The 18,711-nt window shown below is 47.9% G+C and overlaps 1 protein-coding gene across 1 annotated transcript in view; it reads left to right on the top strand.

Annotated features, from left to right (window-relative positions):
* The window catches only part of LOC122392517 (protein croquemort-like), a 39,733-nt gene that overhangs the window by 15,223 nt on the left and 5,799 nt on the right, over window positions 1-18,711 (top strand). Inside the window, exons 4-9 of the mRNA XM_043387459.1 lie at window positions 1,869-2,010; window positions 10,120-10,332; window positions 15,325-15,533; window positions 15,765-15,907; window positions 17,587-17,735; window positions 18,057-18,130. Coding sequence (XP_043243394.1) covers window positions 1,869-2,010; window positions 10,120-10,332; window positions 15,325-15,533; window positions 15,765-15,907; window positions 17,587-17,735; window positions 18,057-18,130 — 930 coding nt within the window. The remainder of the gene's footprint in view (window positions 1-1,868; window positions 2,011-10,119; window positions 10,333-15,324; window positions 15,534-15,764; window positions 15,908-17,586; window positions 17,736-18,056; window positions 18,131-18,711) is intronic.

The following is an 18,711-nucleotide window of genomic DNA, read 5'->3' as shown; positions in this document are numbered from 1 at the left end:
ACCCTATCACCGATAGTGGCACCTTAGTGCACATCCCACTTGTCTCAAGATCCAATGAACCTTGAGACATTGTGTCCCAAGGTTCAGACACAGGACAATCACACTCGCCCCCGAGTGTGATTGTCCCGTATTTCTCCACCGTCCTCGTCCTCAGTGCCTTCCTTCTTCTGTTTCCATCACTCTTCTTATTCTTCTTCACCCTTTTGCTCATGGTTTACACTCACCTATCTTCCTCATCTCTTTCCCCTTCTTGCTCAAAACATTCTCCCACATCCTCTTGGCTCCCTTATCGCCTCCTTTTCCCTATTTATTTTCCTTATCCCTCGACTCCTCTCTTCGCGTCAATCGCGTGCGCAAATCGCTCGTAGCTCGTCTATATTTCGCGACACATTGCAAGGTATCAGCCCATTCCAATTCATGGTACCGAGCCGCATTTGTCATTCAGTCTGGATGTTAGCTCGTCAGTTGTGTGGTCAGGTAATCTTGTCCGGTGCATTTCGTCACGACTGTTAGCTTTCTTCACCTGAGCTCCGACCCGGTGGCAGTTGCTGTCAGCGATGGCGACTAACCCGTTCTGGAGCCTTTTCGGCGAGCCGCCAGCTAAGCGACTACCTCGCACACAGAGGGACCAGTGGTTATTCACCATGAGGTGACGTCATCTTGGGGTTACGTCACGACGCGGCTTACTCAGCAAGTTTTGAGGGGAGTGGTTTAGTGGGTTTCTCGGCGCGTGCCATGTGCTCACAGGTCCGATCAGTAGCCTCTGAACGGGTCTCGTTAGCCTCAAACTGGACCGCACGGCTGCCGTGAGGACCGGTTATGTATGGTCAGCCCCATAGCACTGAATTGCGACCCATCGGAGTGCTGTAAGAGTAGTGGTTGTGATGACTTACCGGTTTTGACTCATTCAGCAAGCGATCATATTATGCAAGAAGCCTTTTACGTAGTCTAAAATCGGTGCTAAGCTGATGATTTATAGCTTTATGCGTCTGGTCTAGTCAGGGTGCGGTTGTTTACTTGCCTGTTTCAGCACCACCGCCGCGGCCGCTCACATACTCCGTTTGCGATTAGCCGGGAAATTACGAGACTTTAGTGACAGTCCTTGCAGCAGTGCTCTTTGTAGTAAGTTCCTATATATGAACCTTCCACTGGGAGTGCCATGAAGGCAGACGTCATTCATGCCATGCATACGCGCACTAAGTCTCTGCTGAGGGCCTATAAATGGTTCAGCGTCACAGTAGATTATCAAACGTTTGTGAGTGCTGCAACTCAGCCTTGATCAGGCCATTCCGACGCCCAGAGGGTCGGCCAGCCGGATCTCGGGACCCAGAGGAAGCGATTCCAACAATTGACGAGATGTTCCACCTTGAAACTGCTTAGCGTGGAGTCTGTCGAGGCTGGCTGACCGAGCCGCTGAAACATTGTTTGGCTGTTGTGCACTGCTACCCGCTGCCTCTTGAGTGGGCCTTAAACCTACAGTTTCATAAATTGGTGGATAGCGCCTCACTTGTTGACAGCTAACAGTCTCCGCTCTCGAATGACATTTATACGTCTTTTACAGGCTTGATAGGTTAATAGTTCTTGCCCATCCGTCCATGATTGTCTGTTGTCAATAACCCCAATCAAATTCGAAGCGGAGGTTCAATCCTGGTAAATCGAGGTTGGCATAGTTATCTAAACGAATTGTTAGTAAACGGATATTTTTTGTTACTATTCATGTGACAATCGCCCTTTGTGATATTATCAAAATGTTCCTTGAATGACAAGTCTTCTCTCCCTAGCCTGTCCCCTTCCAACTCCTTTTCCGCCGTGCTCGCTTCCCTTTTTGGTGAACCACCAAACTGACGCCAAACTAACGCTGTCGGCAGTGAGAAGCACCTGAAGGTGAACATGACGTGGAACGCCAACGACACCATCACCTACATGCAGGTGAAGACGTGGCACTTCGAGCCGGACATGTCGGCAGGACGGCTGGACGACAACATCACCAGCCTCAACGTGCCGCTGCTGGTGAGTGTAGTCTCTGAACGTGTTGGTGCTGGTAAGTGTAGTATCTGGACTCTGATCGTGCCGCTGCTGGTGAGGGTAGTCTCTGAGCGTGTTGGTGCTGGTGAGGGTGACGTCTGAACGTGCCGCTGGTGGTGAGGGTGGTGTCCATGAACACGATGGTGAGGGTGGATGGGAAGGTATTGGTGATGGTTAGTGATTGTACGGTTGCTGGTGGTGATGATTAATACATATATGTGATGTCTGGCTATGCATGAGCATAAGTTTTAACAGTGTATCCCTTTGGCGAAGAATGTTCTACTCCGAAGTTTTAGACCGGTGAAGAATGGTTACTGCAACCTTGTTCTGCTGTAGCTATGAGCTCCCCATACGAGCACAACAATGGTGATGATTATCGTCCGATGTTCCACATGTCAGTAGGGATATAAAGCGTACGAAAAGGTAGGAATCGCAATAATCTGTTGTTGCGTAATCCTTTGTAATCTCATCGCCTCACTTCTGTTGCCAGGCAAATGTTATGTGACATGGTAACTGGTAACAATTTTTTGAGGGTTTTCTGGTCGACGTCAGTTCACATTATCTTTGAAGATTGCTTGAAGACCAGTGACTTTTGAGTTGCGGTTCGTTCCTGCGTTCTCTGACAAAGGTGTAGCTAAGTGACCTATATCACAACTATCAGTGGATCTCGCCACACCAGCCGGAAGCTCTCTGCTCTGTCCGAATAAGTTTTCCGAGTGACGGACACCGAACAACCAGCAGATCAGATGACGCAGCATTACAGCGAGCATCTCTGGCTTTTTTCATCTTTCTTTGTACTGATTACTATACCACAGTCATTGTTGTGATGGCTTGATGGCTTGGTTACCATACGCTGATATGACTATCGGATCAGGCTCTGCGAAATCTCAAAGCAAAAAAAAAAAAAAAAAACGCTCTCTCGTGAACACGGTCCAGCGCATGCACGCGTCTCCCCACTGAACACCTTGACTCCTGACCAACTGGTAGTCAGCTGGGTCCTGACCTTGACAATATTTATATTTATTCGTCATGTGCTGGTGCGGCTCCATTATGTCGCATAAAGAAATTATATCTAAGGTGCTCTAGCTATCGTCGGGACTGTAGGATTCTGCAGCCAGCCACTATTTTTTTTCGCAGATATCTTCAGACCGCGCACCTGGACCGGACAGTGGCGGATCTAGGGGGGGGGGGGGCAAAATGGGCATTTGCCCCCCCCCCCCAAACGGCATAATTTTAACATTACGCCTATGGACGATGCATGGAAAGAATCGATAAATTGTTATGATTTGCCCCCCCCCCCAAACCTCTGAGCTGGATCCGCCTCTGGGACCGGACCGAAGTGCGGCACACATTTGTGATCGTCTCTCGGACAAATAACTAATCTAAAACATTGGTTTTCTATCAGATTAGGTCACTGGGCTATGGCGTCATATTCTCTGTCCGTCCGGTCGCAACCAATGGTTTTGTGGTCTAGCAGAGGTATCCTGCATCAGTTGTATGTTTCTGCAGAGTTGAAGTGGGACAATTGTTTATATTGATATCATAGAGCGATGCAAGGTCGACTATAGCATGTACACTGTAAACCAAATCTACAAGTTGGCTCCTTGTTACAAGTTTGGTTCCAATTCGCATAGGCGTCACCTTGTCGATTCACCAGCCCCAGGCTTGCCCAGCCAGCAATTTTGCTCCGGGCACAAGCAGGCTCAAGTGCGGATTGCCCGAGATTTTTAGTCGGGCTAAAGTCGGCTAGGGCTTGGGCTAAAGTCGGCGTATGACACAAAAACGCCGACTAAAGCCCATGCTCTGCCGGAGGTATGCCTGCTCTGCGAGCTCCGGACAGCCGTAGTTTAGCCCTAGTTGAGCGACGATTGGCGTTAGCCCGATTTAAGCCCGAGCAGTGAATCCATTTATATAAAAGAGATTACTCTGGGCCCGAGCGGGCTGAACTCCGGCAAGCCCACTCTGTGTGCCCTGTCTATCCCGACTTAAGCCATAGAAGTGAATGGGGTTTATACATTGCAAACTGCTGTAGCTTTGCTCGGGTTCGGCTCGAGTGACGGCTCCTGTTTTCTCAAGTCTCGACTTGACTTCATCTTGCTTTTGCTTCACACTGGATCAAGTAGCAAGGAGCAGCCAATGCACTTTCAGCAGGTTGTGCGGTTTCAATGCATATTTAAAATTGTTACGGTCACTCATATGCTCTGTTAACCGGTCATCGAGGCTCGAGCATTGCAAAAGGGAAGTAGTGGTTGACTTTGATTGAATGTATATTTCAAACGACTACAGACACGTCAAATGAAACACAAATACATGAAACAGTGGACTGCAAACTGCAGCAGTAATAAGGCATGAGTCATGAAAAAACGCCATCAAAACTATAAAACAATCACAAGGCCCGCTAGCCTCACTCCCCGTTCATAATGCTTGGTTAAACACTCAACCGAAAGCATAAAGTAAGGACAGCAAGTAATCGCTCATAAGACATAAAGCAATAAGCAAACAATCGTTTATAAGGAACTTCACTCTGGTGAATGGGAGCTTTAGAGGCGTCTGGCTCCTCCACACACACACATCTGCAGTAGATGGTCGGCCAGCTTTCGGCGCAGTTTCCGTATATGTAGGTATACCTACTTAATTATAAGCAGGCAGTTTCCGCTAAACCACTTGGCGAGGGCGACTGCGGCGTCCACCCGGTCCTGGTTTGTATAACTACTCCATTTTTTTTGAACCATTTGCTCTAATGGTACGTACCTGAAAAAGAGATTAATTGGTTTAATTTACATTGCATGTTTGCTTGAAAAATAACTTATTGATGCATTAATACTGTAAAAGCACTTCTCATTGATCCGTATAAAATGTTCATTTGATATTAAATGCGGACAGAGAATGAGCGTGCTCGGTGATAAGTAGATAAATATTTGTGTTTTGTATTTCATTTTCCTGGGTCAGAAGAGCTGGTATTTCACAAAGATATAAAGGCACGGAATGCAGCTTTTCTGAGCGAGGGTATAAGTCGCCAGGCTGAACAGCTATTCAGCTTCATGTTTGATGGCGTCAAACTCAGTCAAAATCATGACGTTTACATACGATCAAGCGCACCATTCAATACACTTACCTACCGTAAAACTCCATGCCAGTCCACTTGATAAGAGCAGTGAGCAATATCCCTTCTTCGCGCTGTCACACGCGCCCAAACATCAACCACCAAATGCCCCAACACCGGTGTGTCGTTTCGTCGCACAGCGCGCAGACTGTCACAAACGCTGCACATGATTGGCGCAGAACTGCGCATGCGCGAACAGCTGAACAAGTATGGCTAAACTCCGGCTTTACTCCAGTTAGCCGAAGGACACAGCCAGCTTGATCAGCCCGCGCTCCGCCCAAGTTAAGCCTGTTTTTGATGCGCCGGCAGATGTCGGGCTGAGCTACTGTTATCCGCACGTGGGCATAGCTGCGGCATGCCCCAGCTCAGCCCTAGTAAAAAATACATTGGTTTTGATCAAAGTGGGCAAACCCAAGCTAAGCCCAAGCTGCCCGACGCTTGCCACAGTTCAGCCCAAGCGAATTGCTGGCTGGGTGTTGGCTAACAAACTAACAGTTTGTCTACAAGTTTGGTTCCAATTCGCATAGGCGTCACCTTGTCGATTCACCAGCCCCAGGCTTGTTGGCCAACAAACTAACAGTTTGTCTACAAGTTTGGTTCCAATTCGCATAGGCGTCACCTTGTCGATTCACCAACCCCAGGCGTGTTGGCCAACAAACTAACAGTTTGTCTACAAGTTTGGTTCCAATTCGCATAGGCGTCACCTTGTTGAGTACTAGTCTGGGCCTTGTGAACCTACCAACTTCTGGATAGGCATAGCCGTTTCCTTGTCGGTTCAACAACCCCTGGTTTGTTGATGAACTAGCCTTTGACTGGGCATTGCTAGTTTACAAATTGTCAACAAGTAAGTGTACTAACGCTCAGTTCGAACTTGTTCTTCCTTACAATCGCTTTGTTTGCGTTGATAACCTTAAGAACTTACGATTCGCGTTCGTTTTCAATTGCCACGCTACTGATTCAGGAAATACACTGTAAACCAAATCTACAAGTTGGCTCCTTGTTACAAGTTTGGTTCCAATTCGCATAGGCGTCACCTTGTCGATACCTTGTCGATTCACCAACCCCAGGCTTGTTGGCCAACAAACTAACAGTTTGTCTACAAGTTTGGTTCCAATTCGCATAGGCGTCACCTTGTCGATTCACCAACCCCAGGCTTGTTGGCTAACAAACTAACAGTTTGTCTACAAGTTTGGTTCCAATTCGCATAGGCGTCACCTTGTTGAGTACTAGTCTGGGCCTTGTGGACCTACCAACTTCTGGATAGGCATATTCGTTTCCTTGTCGGTTCACCAACCCCTGGTTTGTTGATGAACTAGCCTTTGACTGGGCATTGCTAGCTTACAAATTGTCAACAAGTAAGTGTACTAACGCTCTGTTCGAGCTTGTCAACAATCGCTTTGTTTGCGTTGATAACCTTAAGAACTTACGATTCGCGTTCGTTTTCAATTGCGACGATACTGATTCAGGAAATGTTTTCTATACGGACAGGTTATTTTTTTTGCCTGGAAGTGGTGCACAATACCATGACTGGCATCAGTTATTGCTCAAAGGCTTGCGCTGACAAGAAACGAAATACTGATGGGTTATATAATCGATGAATGCATACACCACATCCATTCGGAAGTTTCTGGGATCATTACTATTTATTACGGTCACGTAATTAATACTATTGACTGGAGACAATTCCGAGTGCATATTTTCGAATGGATGTGGTAAATGCATGAGGTAGGTATACCCAGTGGGTATACCTATCGTGCACCGTCAGCATATAAGTCTTTGAAGCAAGAACTGCTGCGTATGTGGAAGAACATGGTTTTGTGCACCGCATCAAGCCAGAAGTATAACATGCCCGTATGACGAATATTTCCTGAACATTGACCATAACAATCATGGCAGTTGCACGATCACGCAGATAATTCGAATAAATCATGATCGCCAACCAGATTAGCTTTTACAGTTCATATATGTCCATCAGTTAAGTTAAAAACACAAAGAGTTGAATTAACCCGCGCGGGGCTGGGGGGGGTAAATTTTACCCCCCCTCGCGAATTTTTGCGATATCTCAAAAACGGCGGCGCGCAGCGCCGCCAAACTTTCAGTACCTTTTTTTACATCAATTTGACACGTTCCCAGAAAATTTGAGCGAAATCCGTCGGATAATTTTTGAGAAATTGACGTTTTAGTGACGTCATGTTCGCCATTTTCGCCTCAAAAACGGCAAAAGTTCAAACGCCGCTAACATCTTCATTTTTAAAGGAATCAAGACGTAACAAAAAAGGTTATACGTAATTTTCCTTTGTCTATCAAATGGCTATCTCGGTTTTTTGAAAATTTTGGATTTTGGCCTAAATTTTTTCAAAAAGCTGATTTTTTGGGAAAATCATTATAAAATCCAAAATTTTGAGTCTATCGAAAAAAACCGGAATATATGTCAGAGAAGTGGTCTATGTGCACCTACATACCAAATTTTAGAAGAATCGGTTCAAAAATGTGGGAGTTATTCAAAATTTTATGACGTCACGACACACAAATTTTTTGAAAAATGACTTTTTTGGAAGTTTTAGACCTCGTACGGAAACAAAAATGGCACCATTCGATTCGCCGTGAAAAACTGCATCAGATAGACACCTTTTTAGGCCTTAACAACCAACTTCAAAATTTGACCTCACTTGACCTGACCTTGACCTGACCTCGACCTGAAATTCATCCAGAGGTGGTCCATATCACTTATTGAGTGTGCCTATTGAATTCTATGAGTAAAATGACCCATAAAACATGTGTCGCACATGCCCTTTTCTATATTTTGTTTTTTGGTGACCTGACCTGACCTGACCTGACCTTGACCTTGACCTCTGAATGATATTGTATGCAACGAATATTGTCTTGGTAGCCTAAGAACACGTTTTGGGCGATCAGTCTCAGTCCATGACTCCATTCTTCGGCAACTACGGTGCAAGGCCGATACTGTAGAAACTTGCAATTTGTACCCTTGACCTGACCTTGACCTTGACCTCAAACTTTAAATTAAGTACATGTTTTTAGTAGTTCGTGATGAGAGCTTTCGATTGGCGTTTGAATTTTTCAAATCGGACCATTAGTTCGGGAGATAACAGGGGGGGTAAAATTTACCCCCCCCCCCAGCCCCGCGCGTTCGGCTGGAGACCCCAGCCCCGCGCGGGTTAAAGGCAAATAAATGTATTTATACTCGTATTTAAAAAACACCGACCGCAAAACATCTGCTCACATGTGCATGCACAGGTCTGGCCCACTTACATTGCGCGCGCAGGGGAAGGGAGGCGTCTCGAACGCGGGTATAGGCACGATTAGTGCGTCCCGCAGGCCAGAGGGGGCCTCACTCACAGCACGAACACCACAGTTCACAGATTTCACTTTTTACTGCACAAATGCTGGAACAGCCCTCGTCGCTGCTCCAGGCTGCACGGCGGCCGCGCGACAACTGCTGGTTCGAAACCGCCGCGCCGGGTCCCGCTAACGGCTGGCGGCGACCGCTGATTGGTCCGCCAAGTCTGACGTCATAGGCGCAGCTGACCATGTGTATGCTGACCAGTTGACTAGTACAAGTTAGGCGCCGGTTAAATAACCATGCGGCAACAAGTTTCCAAAACTGGTTAAGAAACAAACGTTGAAACAAATGTAGAGTTGGTCTGGATACTGAGAAGTTGGTGTGCATAGTAACTATTGACTCGTAGTTGTCACCTGACAAGCAATGCACCAGACAACGGCTTGTTTAAAAAGTGTCAGTTGGTAAACATACCAAGAGATGATTGGTTATATTACACAAGACTTGTCAATTTGGTTTACAGTGTAGGCTGTAGGTCAAGGTGAGGTCATACAGGGAAGAGGGTATGCAGAGGCTATTTTTTACGGATCCGACTAAGCTTTTCCTAATATTGTTTTCCATGCAGTATCGATGATATTGAGCAACGAATGATAAACTTGTGATTGGGGTCTCCCCATTCAAGTCTCGTCTGTAGCAGGGTCAAGCATGAGACATAATGTGAAGCAGGATGCCAGGGAACATTTACATACATGTTATCCAAACTGCTTCAATATCTGTCTATCCTCTTTCTCTTTTCCATCCCTCTTTCCGTCTAACTTTTCTCTCTCTCTCTGTCTCTGTCTCTCTCTCTCTCTCTCTCTCTCTCTCTCTCTCTCTCTCTCTCTCTCTCTCTCTCTCTCTCTCTCTCTCTCTCTCTCTGTCTCTGTCTCTCTCTGTCTCTGTCTCTGTCTCTGTCTCTCTCTCTCTCTCTCTCTCTCTCTCTCTCTCTCTCTCTCTCTCTCTCTCTCTCTCTCTCTCTCTCTCTCTCTCTCTCTCTCTCTCTCTCTCTCTGCCGTTCACCTCTTGCCCTGTTGTCAGCCGGACGGTGGAGGAGCGGCCTCATAAGTGCGTGGATGGGAGGGACGACCCCGTACGTGACGACCTCTCCGGTTCGCCACCTCTCAATATTGGTGACCTTGGCTTGTGGTCTGACGGTCGCACACCTCTGGAATAGGAGCGAAAGGAAGCAATATGGGGTGGTCGGACTTCCGTTGTGAACACGTGATTCGCCTACGGCAATGGCTCCCGATTTGAGTCACGTTGTGATGTCTTCTGTGCGTCTGAAGCTCCGTGCACATTGATGCAGGCTGATGCTTTGTTGATGTGATAGGACACGATAGGGCAGACATTGCCTCTTATAAGATGCTTGATCCGATCGTTCGTTTGCTATCGTGACTGACTTAGACACTTTGCGAGAGGTAACATTGTCCTTTCAGCCAACAAAATTAGTTCACCGTCAATATGCATGGATGAACATTTATTTACGCATTCTCAGGCGTGTGCAGAGGGAAATGCTTTGCACATACACCGACCGTGCGTGCGCATTTTCACCTGATTTCTAGCAAGTACTACTCATCACATGCTACAATCTGTGGCGGTGTGTCGTATCTTTCGAACCGTTTGACCTTACCTCGGACTCGTTGGCTGGCAGGCGGCGGCAGCGATGATCAAGGACATGGATTACTTCATGAAGGTCATGTTCAACGAGATGGTCAACAACGTCGACACGCAGCTGTTCATTACGAAGACGGCCACTCAGCTGCTGTTTGACGGCTACGACGACCCGCTGCTGGACGCTGCCGCCGTCATCAAGTACCTGGTGAACATCACAATTCCGTTCGACAAGTTCGGATGGTTCTATAGCGTGAGTAACCGGGGCTCGGGATAGCTGTAAGCATTTTGGCTCGGGAGACGCAAAGTCTCCGGTGGCTTATACTAGTGATTTACATACCATTCATTTACTCATTTATTTATTTATTTATTTATATTTTACTTATGTTTGGAGATGGACGCTCAAAACTCACTTTATCCCGTTACATTAAAGCGTCAGCACTCAGCATACGTTCATTGCACTACGTCCGGAACACCAAGGAGCTTCTAAACGCGACGTAACGCTATATTCAGTACTGACTCCTACAATTCAATTTACCTAACTGCATGCTGAAATCGATATTGGCCGGTAGCACGAGGGAGCCATTCACGTTGTTAACCCTCGCCCATGTAGGGGGGGGGGGGTTGGTGCAACCCCCCCTGAGGCTTTTCGGAAATAGTGCAAAAACGGCGGCGCGCAGCGCCGCCAAATTTTGGGTACCTTATGGGGCAAACCTTGCGCATCTTTTGATGAAAAAATTTGACCGGGTCATGTCAGGTCACGGAGTTATGACGTCACAAAGGGAACAGCCTCCGGCCGGATTTTCACAAACTGAGTGCCAACGCCCGAGGTTTCCTGCCGGTGGTACGGACATCGGTTGATGGATCGTGATGAAACTTCCCATGCATGTTGGGGCAAGTATTGGCTATCATATGGTATAAGAAACTTGACCGGGTCAGGTCAGGTCACGGAGCTATGACGTCACAATAGGAACAGCGTCCGGTACTATTTTTGAAAAGCGCCCGAACCACTATTTTGCTAATTCTTGTCACCTCAATGGGAATATGCAGCAATATTAGCTTCTATAGGGAGCAAATGGACCTCCCAAATCCAAAAATACAATCAGATTTCAAAAATTTAAATTTTGATTTTTCAAATTTCTGCCGCCGACTGTGACCTTGCCGACTTCCGGCGCTCCCAACGCGCCATTTTTAGAGCTAGGGAAACGAAATACATACCAAACGATAGAGAATTGATCAAGGAACACGATAGTGAAGGTTTCAAGTCGATATCTCCCACCGTTTTGCCGCAATCGCCGCCGAAAGTTGAAAAAAGTCTATTTTTCCGAAAATTTGACCTTTGACCGGTCAAAAGTAGGTCAAATATTGACCTAGGACCAAAAAATATACCACCAATCGCGAGATATCGGCGAGAGCAATCCGTTGGTCTTTTCCGCTAAGCTCTACGACGCTCCGTTTTCAAACGCCAAGGGGGGGGGTCGCACCAACCCCCCCCCCCCTGCATGGGCGAAGGTGGCAGATCGCCGTTTACGGGCGAGGGTTAATAGACAGGGAGTGCATGCCACGTTTCAATGCAGCACGAGTCTTCCACGAATCCTCAGAACAAAAGCTATTAAGAGACAAATACAAAACGATGCACTTGAGGGCACACTGAACAATGGCGACCAGGATTGAGTGTGTGAGAGTCACGTGTGCTATAAGCGTCCTTGTTAGGCCTCCTGTGTCAGCCTTTTCATTGGGACTGCAGCCGCACTTTTCTGTCACTCTCGGTGAAGCCCCACCCTACATATGACCTGTCAGACTCGTAGAATCAAAGCCTCCTCCTTTCCCGGGGCCGTCACGTGACTGGCTGTGATGACGCCTCCGTGAAAACGTGACTGGGGGACACGGTCGGCGCGCGTGCCACCCTGCGTGAGTGACGCCGTGCGAAGGTGAGCGCTCCGATTGTGTTTTGCGCCAGATGTTTATCGTCTCACCGGTCACGAACTGATTGGAAGCCACAGATTTGTGCGAAAGAAGATACGCAGACGCCTATCACACGTCCAGCACACGTGAGTTGTGCTGGCTCACGTGAATTGGTACTGCGTACCTCACCTGACTTTCTTATATTGTCCGCCTTTATATAATGATCTTGCTATTCATGTTTGTCGCGGTGACTCTGGGGCTGGCCACTGAATAGATTAGGGATGTGCCATGCTTCTATAGCGGCGGATAACCACAAAGGATCGGTCTGCCTAGTGATAGGCTCCGTCTGATACTCTTTTGATATGGCAATACGATGACGTTGCCCGCATGGACTTGGATTCAGTCTATGGACCAAGACCGTAGGACCGCTCGTGCGAATTAGAGCTTGCAATGTGTACGGAGAACGTCTTTTGAACTGAGAATGTGCTGAATCACGATCAATGCGGTCTCTTCTAGTGACTTGCATTATTGACTGTTGGCCTGCTGGCCAGTAACCTAGCTGAGAGTTATTCAGTGGGCTGCATTCCATGGCAAGGGCTGCAGACATTAGGCCATCCTCATGCACGAACCGTTATCTGCAAATCGACAATTTCTGACGCAGAACATACAGTTTGTAATGGAAGTACCCACGCATCGCTTCGGGACTTCTGCCTCATGAATTCAGTGGGAGATATATAGGCTCGGAACTCTGATAAATTTCAAGCAAACGGCTTAGCATCTCAAAAATCAAAATGCACGAAACGACGTTAGTAAAAGAGCACCCGCTGCGACACTTTGCCCTGTTTCAATCATGTGACGGCAACTATCGGTCACGGGAATGGGGCAGGATGACAGAAGAGAAGATCCTGCCCGGCCCCCTCTATCGGCCGTCAAGCTATACATGCGTACTCAGTCCGCACTGAGTGATTTCCGTACTTCGGCCGATTTGCGGCCAGTCCCCCCCCCGCCCCCATTTGTTCCTCGCGTCGGCCGTCTCTTCTGGGACGCATCCCCCCGGTCAGTGCTTTTTCAGTGCACAAGGACCATCATCCATCGCTTGTATCGCCGGCAATCTGCACAGAAGATTGGAATCGTGTGCAAAACAAAAGCCAACCAGGGTCAACCCCGCTTTCTCGGGTCTTCTTCGCCGTTCACTGAAGGTCGGTCAATTCTGGGTTGCCTAGCTGTGCATCAGTTTGGGGTTTTCTTGCGACGACCAAGCGACCTTGACTCTCTCCCCATCTGTACCCGAGATTAGGGGAGTATGACTGCGACGTACTCCCCTGCGTCATACGAATACTGGACTCGACATGGCAAACAAGCTGTGATTGACGCGCTAATTGCTGTCTCATCTATCTCTGTGTTGAACATTGAGCATGTTATCGCAGTTTATTGCCCGAAGCCTGTTATAGTCGCATTTCTTTATGGGAAAATACTTTGCTTATTTCCGAGGCATTACACTCATTACAGCCTTCAGGGCATTTTTGACTCAATCGATGCTGGCAATGACCATGATTGGGATTTAGCCGCGCAGCATTGAGTAGGTATAGCGCCCATAACTTCTAGAAAATGGATGTTCCCTAGTGACTAGTGAGTACCCAGCAATAAGTTATGTAACTCGTGGGTACACATGCTCATGTTCAAATGGCTTAATGCCTCTCATTTTCAAGAACTGACATCAAAACGCGGATTCGTTCGGTATCTATTAGCCTCTGACAAGATACAATTGAGACTGTCTGAAATGGCTCAAAGCAGTGAGATGAGCTTGAGAGAGCTGGCTCCGCCTGCGGGAACGGGCACTGCACATTGTGTTTAAATTGACTTGTAAAAGGCCGCGGGTCTGTCTGGTTTGTCTCTCACAAACGTTACATCATGCGGCATTGCGGCATTATGTCAGCACTGCTTTAGTACCGCTCGTCGGCCCGTCGTTCTGCTTGTTGTTTACAATTGTAACCCGGAGAAAAAAAATGTCCGGAAGAGCGCACTTGCCTCATCCTGAATATCATCTGTGTGAGCCGTCGAAGGGCGTCTGCGCCTTCTGAAATGCGTCGCACCGGCAGCAGCCTGCCCTTGTTCGCGGTCAGGCAAGGCTTTCGTGAGGCGAGTGCTGGGGAGGATGAAATTTATGACTATTATACCACCACAGACTGGCTCGCGAGGCGGACCGGCGCGAGAGAGAAAACAGACATGGGGTCCAGGAGAAACGGCACAGGATTGGGAACACGGGATAGGACAAAAATGACGGAAGACGGCCAGGCAGAACAGGGCTAAGCGAAGGGGGACTGGACAGGGATGGGCAAAATATGTTACGCGGGGAGAAGAGTAGGTTTGTGGGAGACGGTTGAGCCGATGATGATTGTAAGAGGGGCGGTGGTCAAACTGGGAGGCTGCGATGTGGACAGGCAGACGGACTGCGAAGACTGCGAAGCAGACGGACAGACAGAGGAAGACGGCCAGAAAGGACGGCGCTGACAGGACGGGCGAGGCTATTGATTCATTCGCACGCCGTAGGGCCCTGCGAATTGAACCAGCTTTGGAAGCTAGCACCGTGCCGTTTGTGATGGCCGAAGCCATGGATCGTCTGTATACGCTATAAGGGCATACAAAGAGCTATGCCGTAGCTTAGTTCACAGCTGATGTCGACACTATACCTACCATGGGTGTTCAGACCCGCATAAACCGTGATGACTTGCAGCTTCGAACCGGATGGGCCAAAATGAATTGGCGATGAAAAAAAAAACGAAAAACGAAATAAAAAACTGAAGCATGTCCTATAACTTTATATGAGGCGTAAACCAGTTAAATCTTCTGATCTAATTGTTTACCTAATTAAGCTGGTTGCGCCCTCATATTTTACTGGCTAGTTTTGCTAACATTCCTTTGGTTTACATAACGTTGCTACATTCATTAGTACGTTTTAAGCTGGTAGGAGCCACTTACGCACATAAAGTACCTATGTTGCGTGACACGTTGTAAAGGTCATCCTGAAGTGAATGCCCCTGAGACAAAAGATAACGGTACAATAGAGATGTGAGTCGAGAAGTGCGTTGAAGCGGTACTTACCACGACCTTGCGCTGCGAGGATGACATCTAACAACTGCACAGAGGCCGGAGCATGGACTCGCTACTATCACGCACCTTCGTCATGCAGACCTTGAACCAAGTTGCACCAACGCCAAGAACGCTGAATAACATATTATGTAACAGCATTAGTGCCTATTGGGTCAAAGTGCACACAGTCACAAAATCAACCTCTTGATGTTGCCGTAGCTCTGAAACACCTCTTCTATCTCCCTCGCAGAGGAACGGCTCCAACTACTACGACGGCGTGTTTAACATGGACACGGGCGCCGAGGTCACCCAGCTGGGCCGTCTCCACTACTGGAACAACACAGAGAAGACGAACGCGTTCGAGGCGCCCTGCAACATGATCAACGGCTCGGCCGGCGAGCTCTTCCACCCGCGCCGACAGCGAGACTACGTCGAATTCTACTCCACGGACATCTGCCGGTACGTGAAGCCCATTTATAGCTATCGTAAACTATTATTGGAATAAAATAATTATTGAAATAATAGTGAAGATTTGAAGTGGGGCTAAGTGTTGTCTGATAAGCGGGTTATTTAGGTAGGTATGTGTGTTTTCTTTCGCTGTCGATTGTCGACCTTCAAGCCTTTTTATCTCGACTCGTAATCTTGGTCGCCATTTGGCACTGACACTGACCTCTGCCCTACGATCGGCAGCTCTCTGCGAGTTCCCTACAAGGAGGAGATGTCCATGTACGGACTGGACGGGTACAGATTTCAGGCCGATGAGATGATGTTCGCAGCGCCAGAGACGAACCCCGACAACTGGTGTTACTGCAACGGCGAGTGTCCGCCCGCAGGTGAGCTGGAAACGTGGACGGGCGGTTGGGGATTTCTCACGTGAGAAGCGAACACAGACGAAAAATGTTGAGGTGCATATACATGTAAGCGTCACTTCCGACGAACTTAGCATTGCAAGAATCCTTTAACCCGCGAGTTGCTGGGGGGGGCGTTAAACGCCCCCACTTTTTTCGCCGGGCCATAGCATAAAAACGGCGCGCCGCAGGCGCGCCAAATTTTGGGTACCTGTAGGGAATTGATTGAAGTGTATTGTGACAAAGTTTCAAAAAAATCGGTCCGAAAATTTTTGAGATATCGAGGTTTTAGTGACGTCATGATTTCTGAGTTTTCGACCAAAAACGGCATATGTTCAAAAAATCATATAAAATCACAGAATAGACATACAGACATGCCGTAAACGCCATTGGACTGCCAATACCATGTACAATCAAATGGCTATCTTCGATTGTTGATTATCGTTCCGCATTTTCCAAAATCTTGAAGTGAATCTTGGCAATTTCTCGTGACTACTTCACGACCATGATGCATGCATTTCTTAAATTGAACTTTTTTAGCCAAACACGTACACATATGGTAAAATGAATGTCACCATCGTGTTCTACGCCCCAAATTACCCATAAAACATGTGTCACAGGCTGCGAATATTGGTTTTGATTTTCGGGGATATGTGCCTGCCCGGTTGACCTGACCTTGACCCTGACCTATGCTTGACTGACCCCTACATAGAGCTGACACTTTTGTAGGCCTTATATGATGGATTGTGCACCGTTTTGACAGAGTTTATGACGAGAGGCGCCCATTGCGAAGTCCTGAAGTCCATGCTACTGAAAGCCCGATTTCAGGTGTTTGACCTGACCTTGACCTGACCTGTGACCTCAAAATTCAACTTTAAAGTACTCATCTGAAGCGTCTCGTCGCGTTCTTTCGTTTGCCGCCTCGTCCGTTTCGCTGCGCCTATTGGTTCTCGAGTTATCGGCTGGGGGCGTTTAACGCCCCCCCCCCCCCCAGCAAACGGTGGGTGGCGAAATACCCCAGCAACTGCCGGGTTAATTTACCACACCTACAAAGAACTCCGTTTTGGTTTGCCCTCACTTTGCGGTGCGCATCTCTCGCCGGCTGTTGTGACGCTCAGATGTCACCGACCGGCGGATCACTGCGGGACATATGTTTTGCCCCTTCTCGACTACGGCTGCGGTACTTGATTCAATCCTTATCGCGAACACACCGGGCGAGCCTGGGGTGCTTGACTACACCCTCACTAGTCACTGACGTGTCGACGTGTTCTGGGCCGCGGTGCCACTTTGTAGAGATAGACAATCCGAACTATCGCACATGATACGTCAATGACTGGCCATTGCGCTTTGTAACCAAGTAGGTACTTGAACCCGCCGTGACTCGGCTGCTTTTTATTGCCCCGCCCTAAACTGATTGTATAACAGCTCTTTCACTTTAGAGAGTGATTTTCACTGATTAAGCTTTACATAATCAAATACGTTTTCGTTTGAAGACGATTTAGGTATTTCTATTTTTAACAAGCCGATCTCACCCTCACATCGCGTGCGTGAGTCCGCCTCGGGTGTGACCTGGCCTATTCATCTGTGACCTGTTGTCAACCATGTGGGAGGTCGTTACTGTCACCTGTGGCCTGTACCGAACTGAACCACGGATTTCCCGGCAGGTCTGCTGAACGAGACTCTGTGCCGGTTCGGAGTGCCGGCGTTCGTGTCGTTCCCGCACATGTTGTACGCCGATCCGGCGGTACTGGACCAGACGGTCGGCCAGGAGCCAAACGAGACGCTGCACAACTTCAACATCGATCTGGAGCCGGTAGGTAGACACTTTCCGAACATTGGATATCAAAGTGAAGTGTTCAGCTTCGCTGAAGTTGGATATAATCACACGCTCAGTAAGTGAGTAGTAATGGCTCGTCCACATATGTAGGTAGGTATATGTCGTTCCTGTAGGTACCGGTCAGCAGTCATCGAGCCATATCTCACGAGCTTCCTTTGCCGCAGACAATCATGCGACTTCTATATTGTTCATGCAATGTCCCATAGTTTTCTATCCGCTCTGCGCCGCCGCTATTCTGTCACCGCAACTGCGGTGAGTTCCGCCCCCCATCTGACGTCCACTGCCGCATGTTCACAGCTGACCGGGGTACCTCTGGCCGTCCGAGCCCGCTTCCAGATCAACATGCTGCTGAAGAACAACTCGGATGTTGAGTAAGCATGGGCTGCTCTGTTAGATGGGTCGGGGTACATACCAAAATGCTGAACAGTTAGAGATAACATGAGAGTTAAAATAAACTAAATTAATGCGTAATGCCCTTTCAAGGAAGATTGTGATCCATAAACACAGACAATAAAAGGGTGGATTTCAGCTCAAGACAGGGCTCTGTAAAAAAAGCAAAGCAATTAGGTATTGATTGTCATCCTTCATCCAATTAAGTGCTAGTTCTAATCAATCAAAGAACAATTTACAATTCGATGCAAGGATTCCAAGATGACGAATATCGAGATTCATTGCATAACATCGCATGATGCAATAATGCACGGTGGATGATCCCGTCATATGCTGTATTGGATCAAACATTTTGCTTCATCGCCGTGAACGTTCACTCTTTTTAACCCTCGCCCGCACATGCCATTTTCCCATCCTAGAACGCACATGGGGGGGGGGGGGGTGGTTGCCACTAGAGCACTTCACGGATAGGCTTTTCAGGATCCGGCCCGGCCCATATCCGGCAAGTCATATCCAGATCCGCCCATTATCCGTGTTTCTTTGAATTTCAAAATCCGGCCCG

Source organism: Amphibalanus amphitrite, unplaced genomic scaffold (assembly GCF_019059575.1).
Source record: "Amphibalanus amphitrite isolate SeventyFive unplaced genomic scaffold, NRLGWU_Aamphi_draft 000489F_arrow, whole genome shotgun sequence".
In the NCBI taxonomy this organism is placed as follows: domain Eukaryota; kingdom Metazoa; phylum Arthropoda; class Thecostraca; order Balanomorpha; family Balanidae; genus Amphibalanus; species Amphibalanus amphitrite.
Note: the sequence above shows the minus strand (reverse complement) of the source record. Positions and strands in the feature narration are given on the sequence as shown.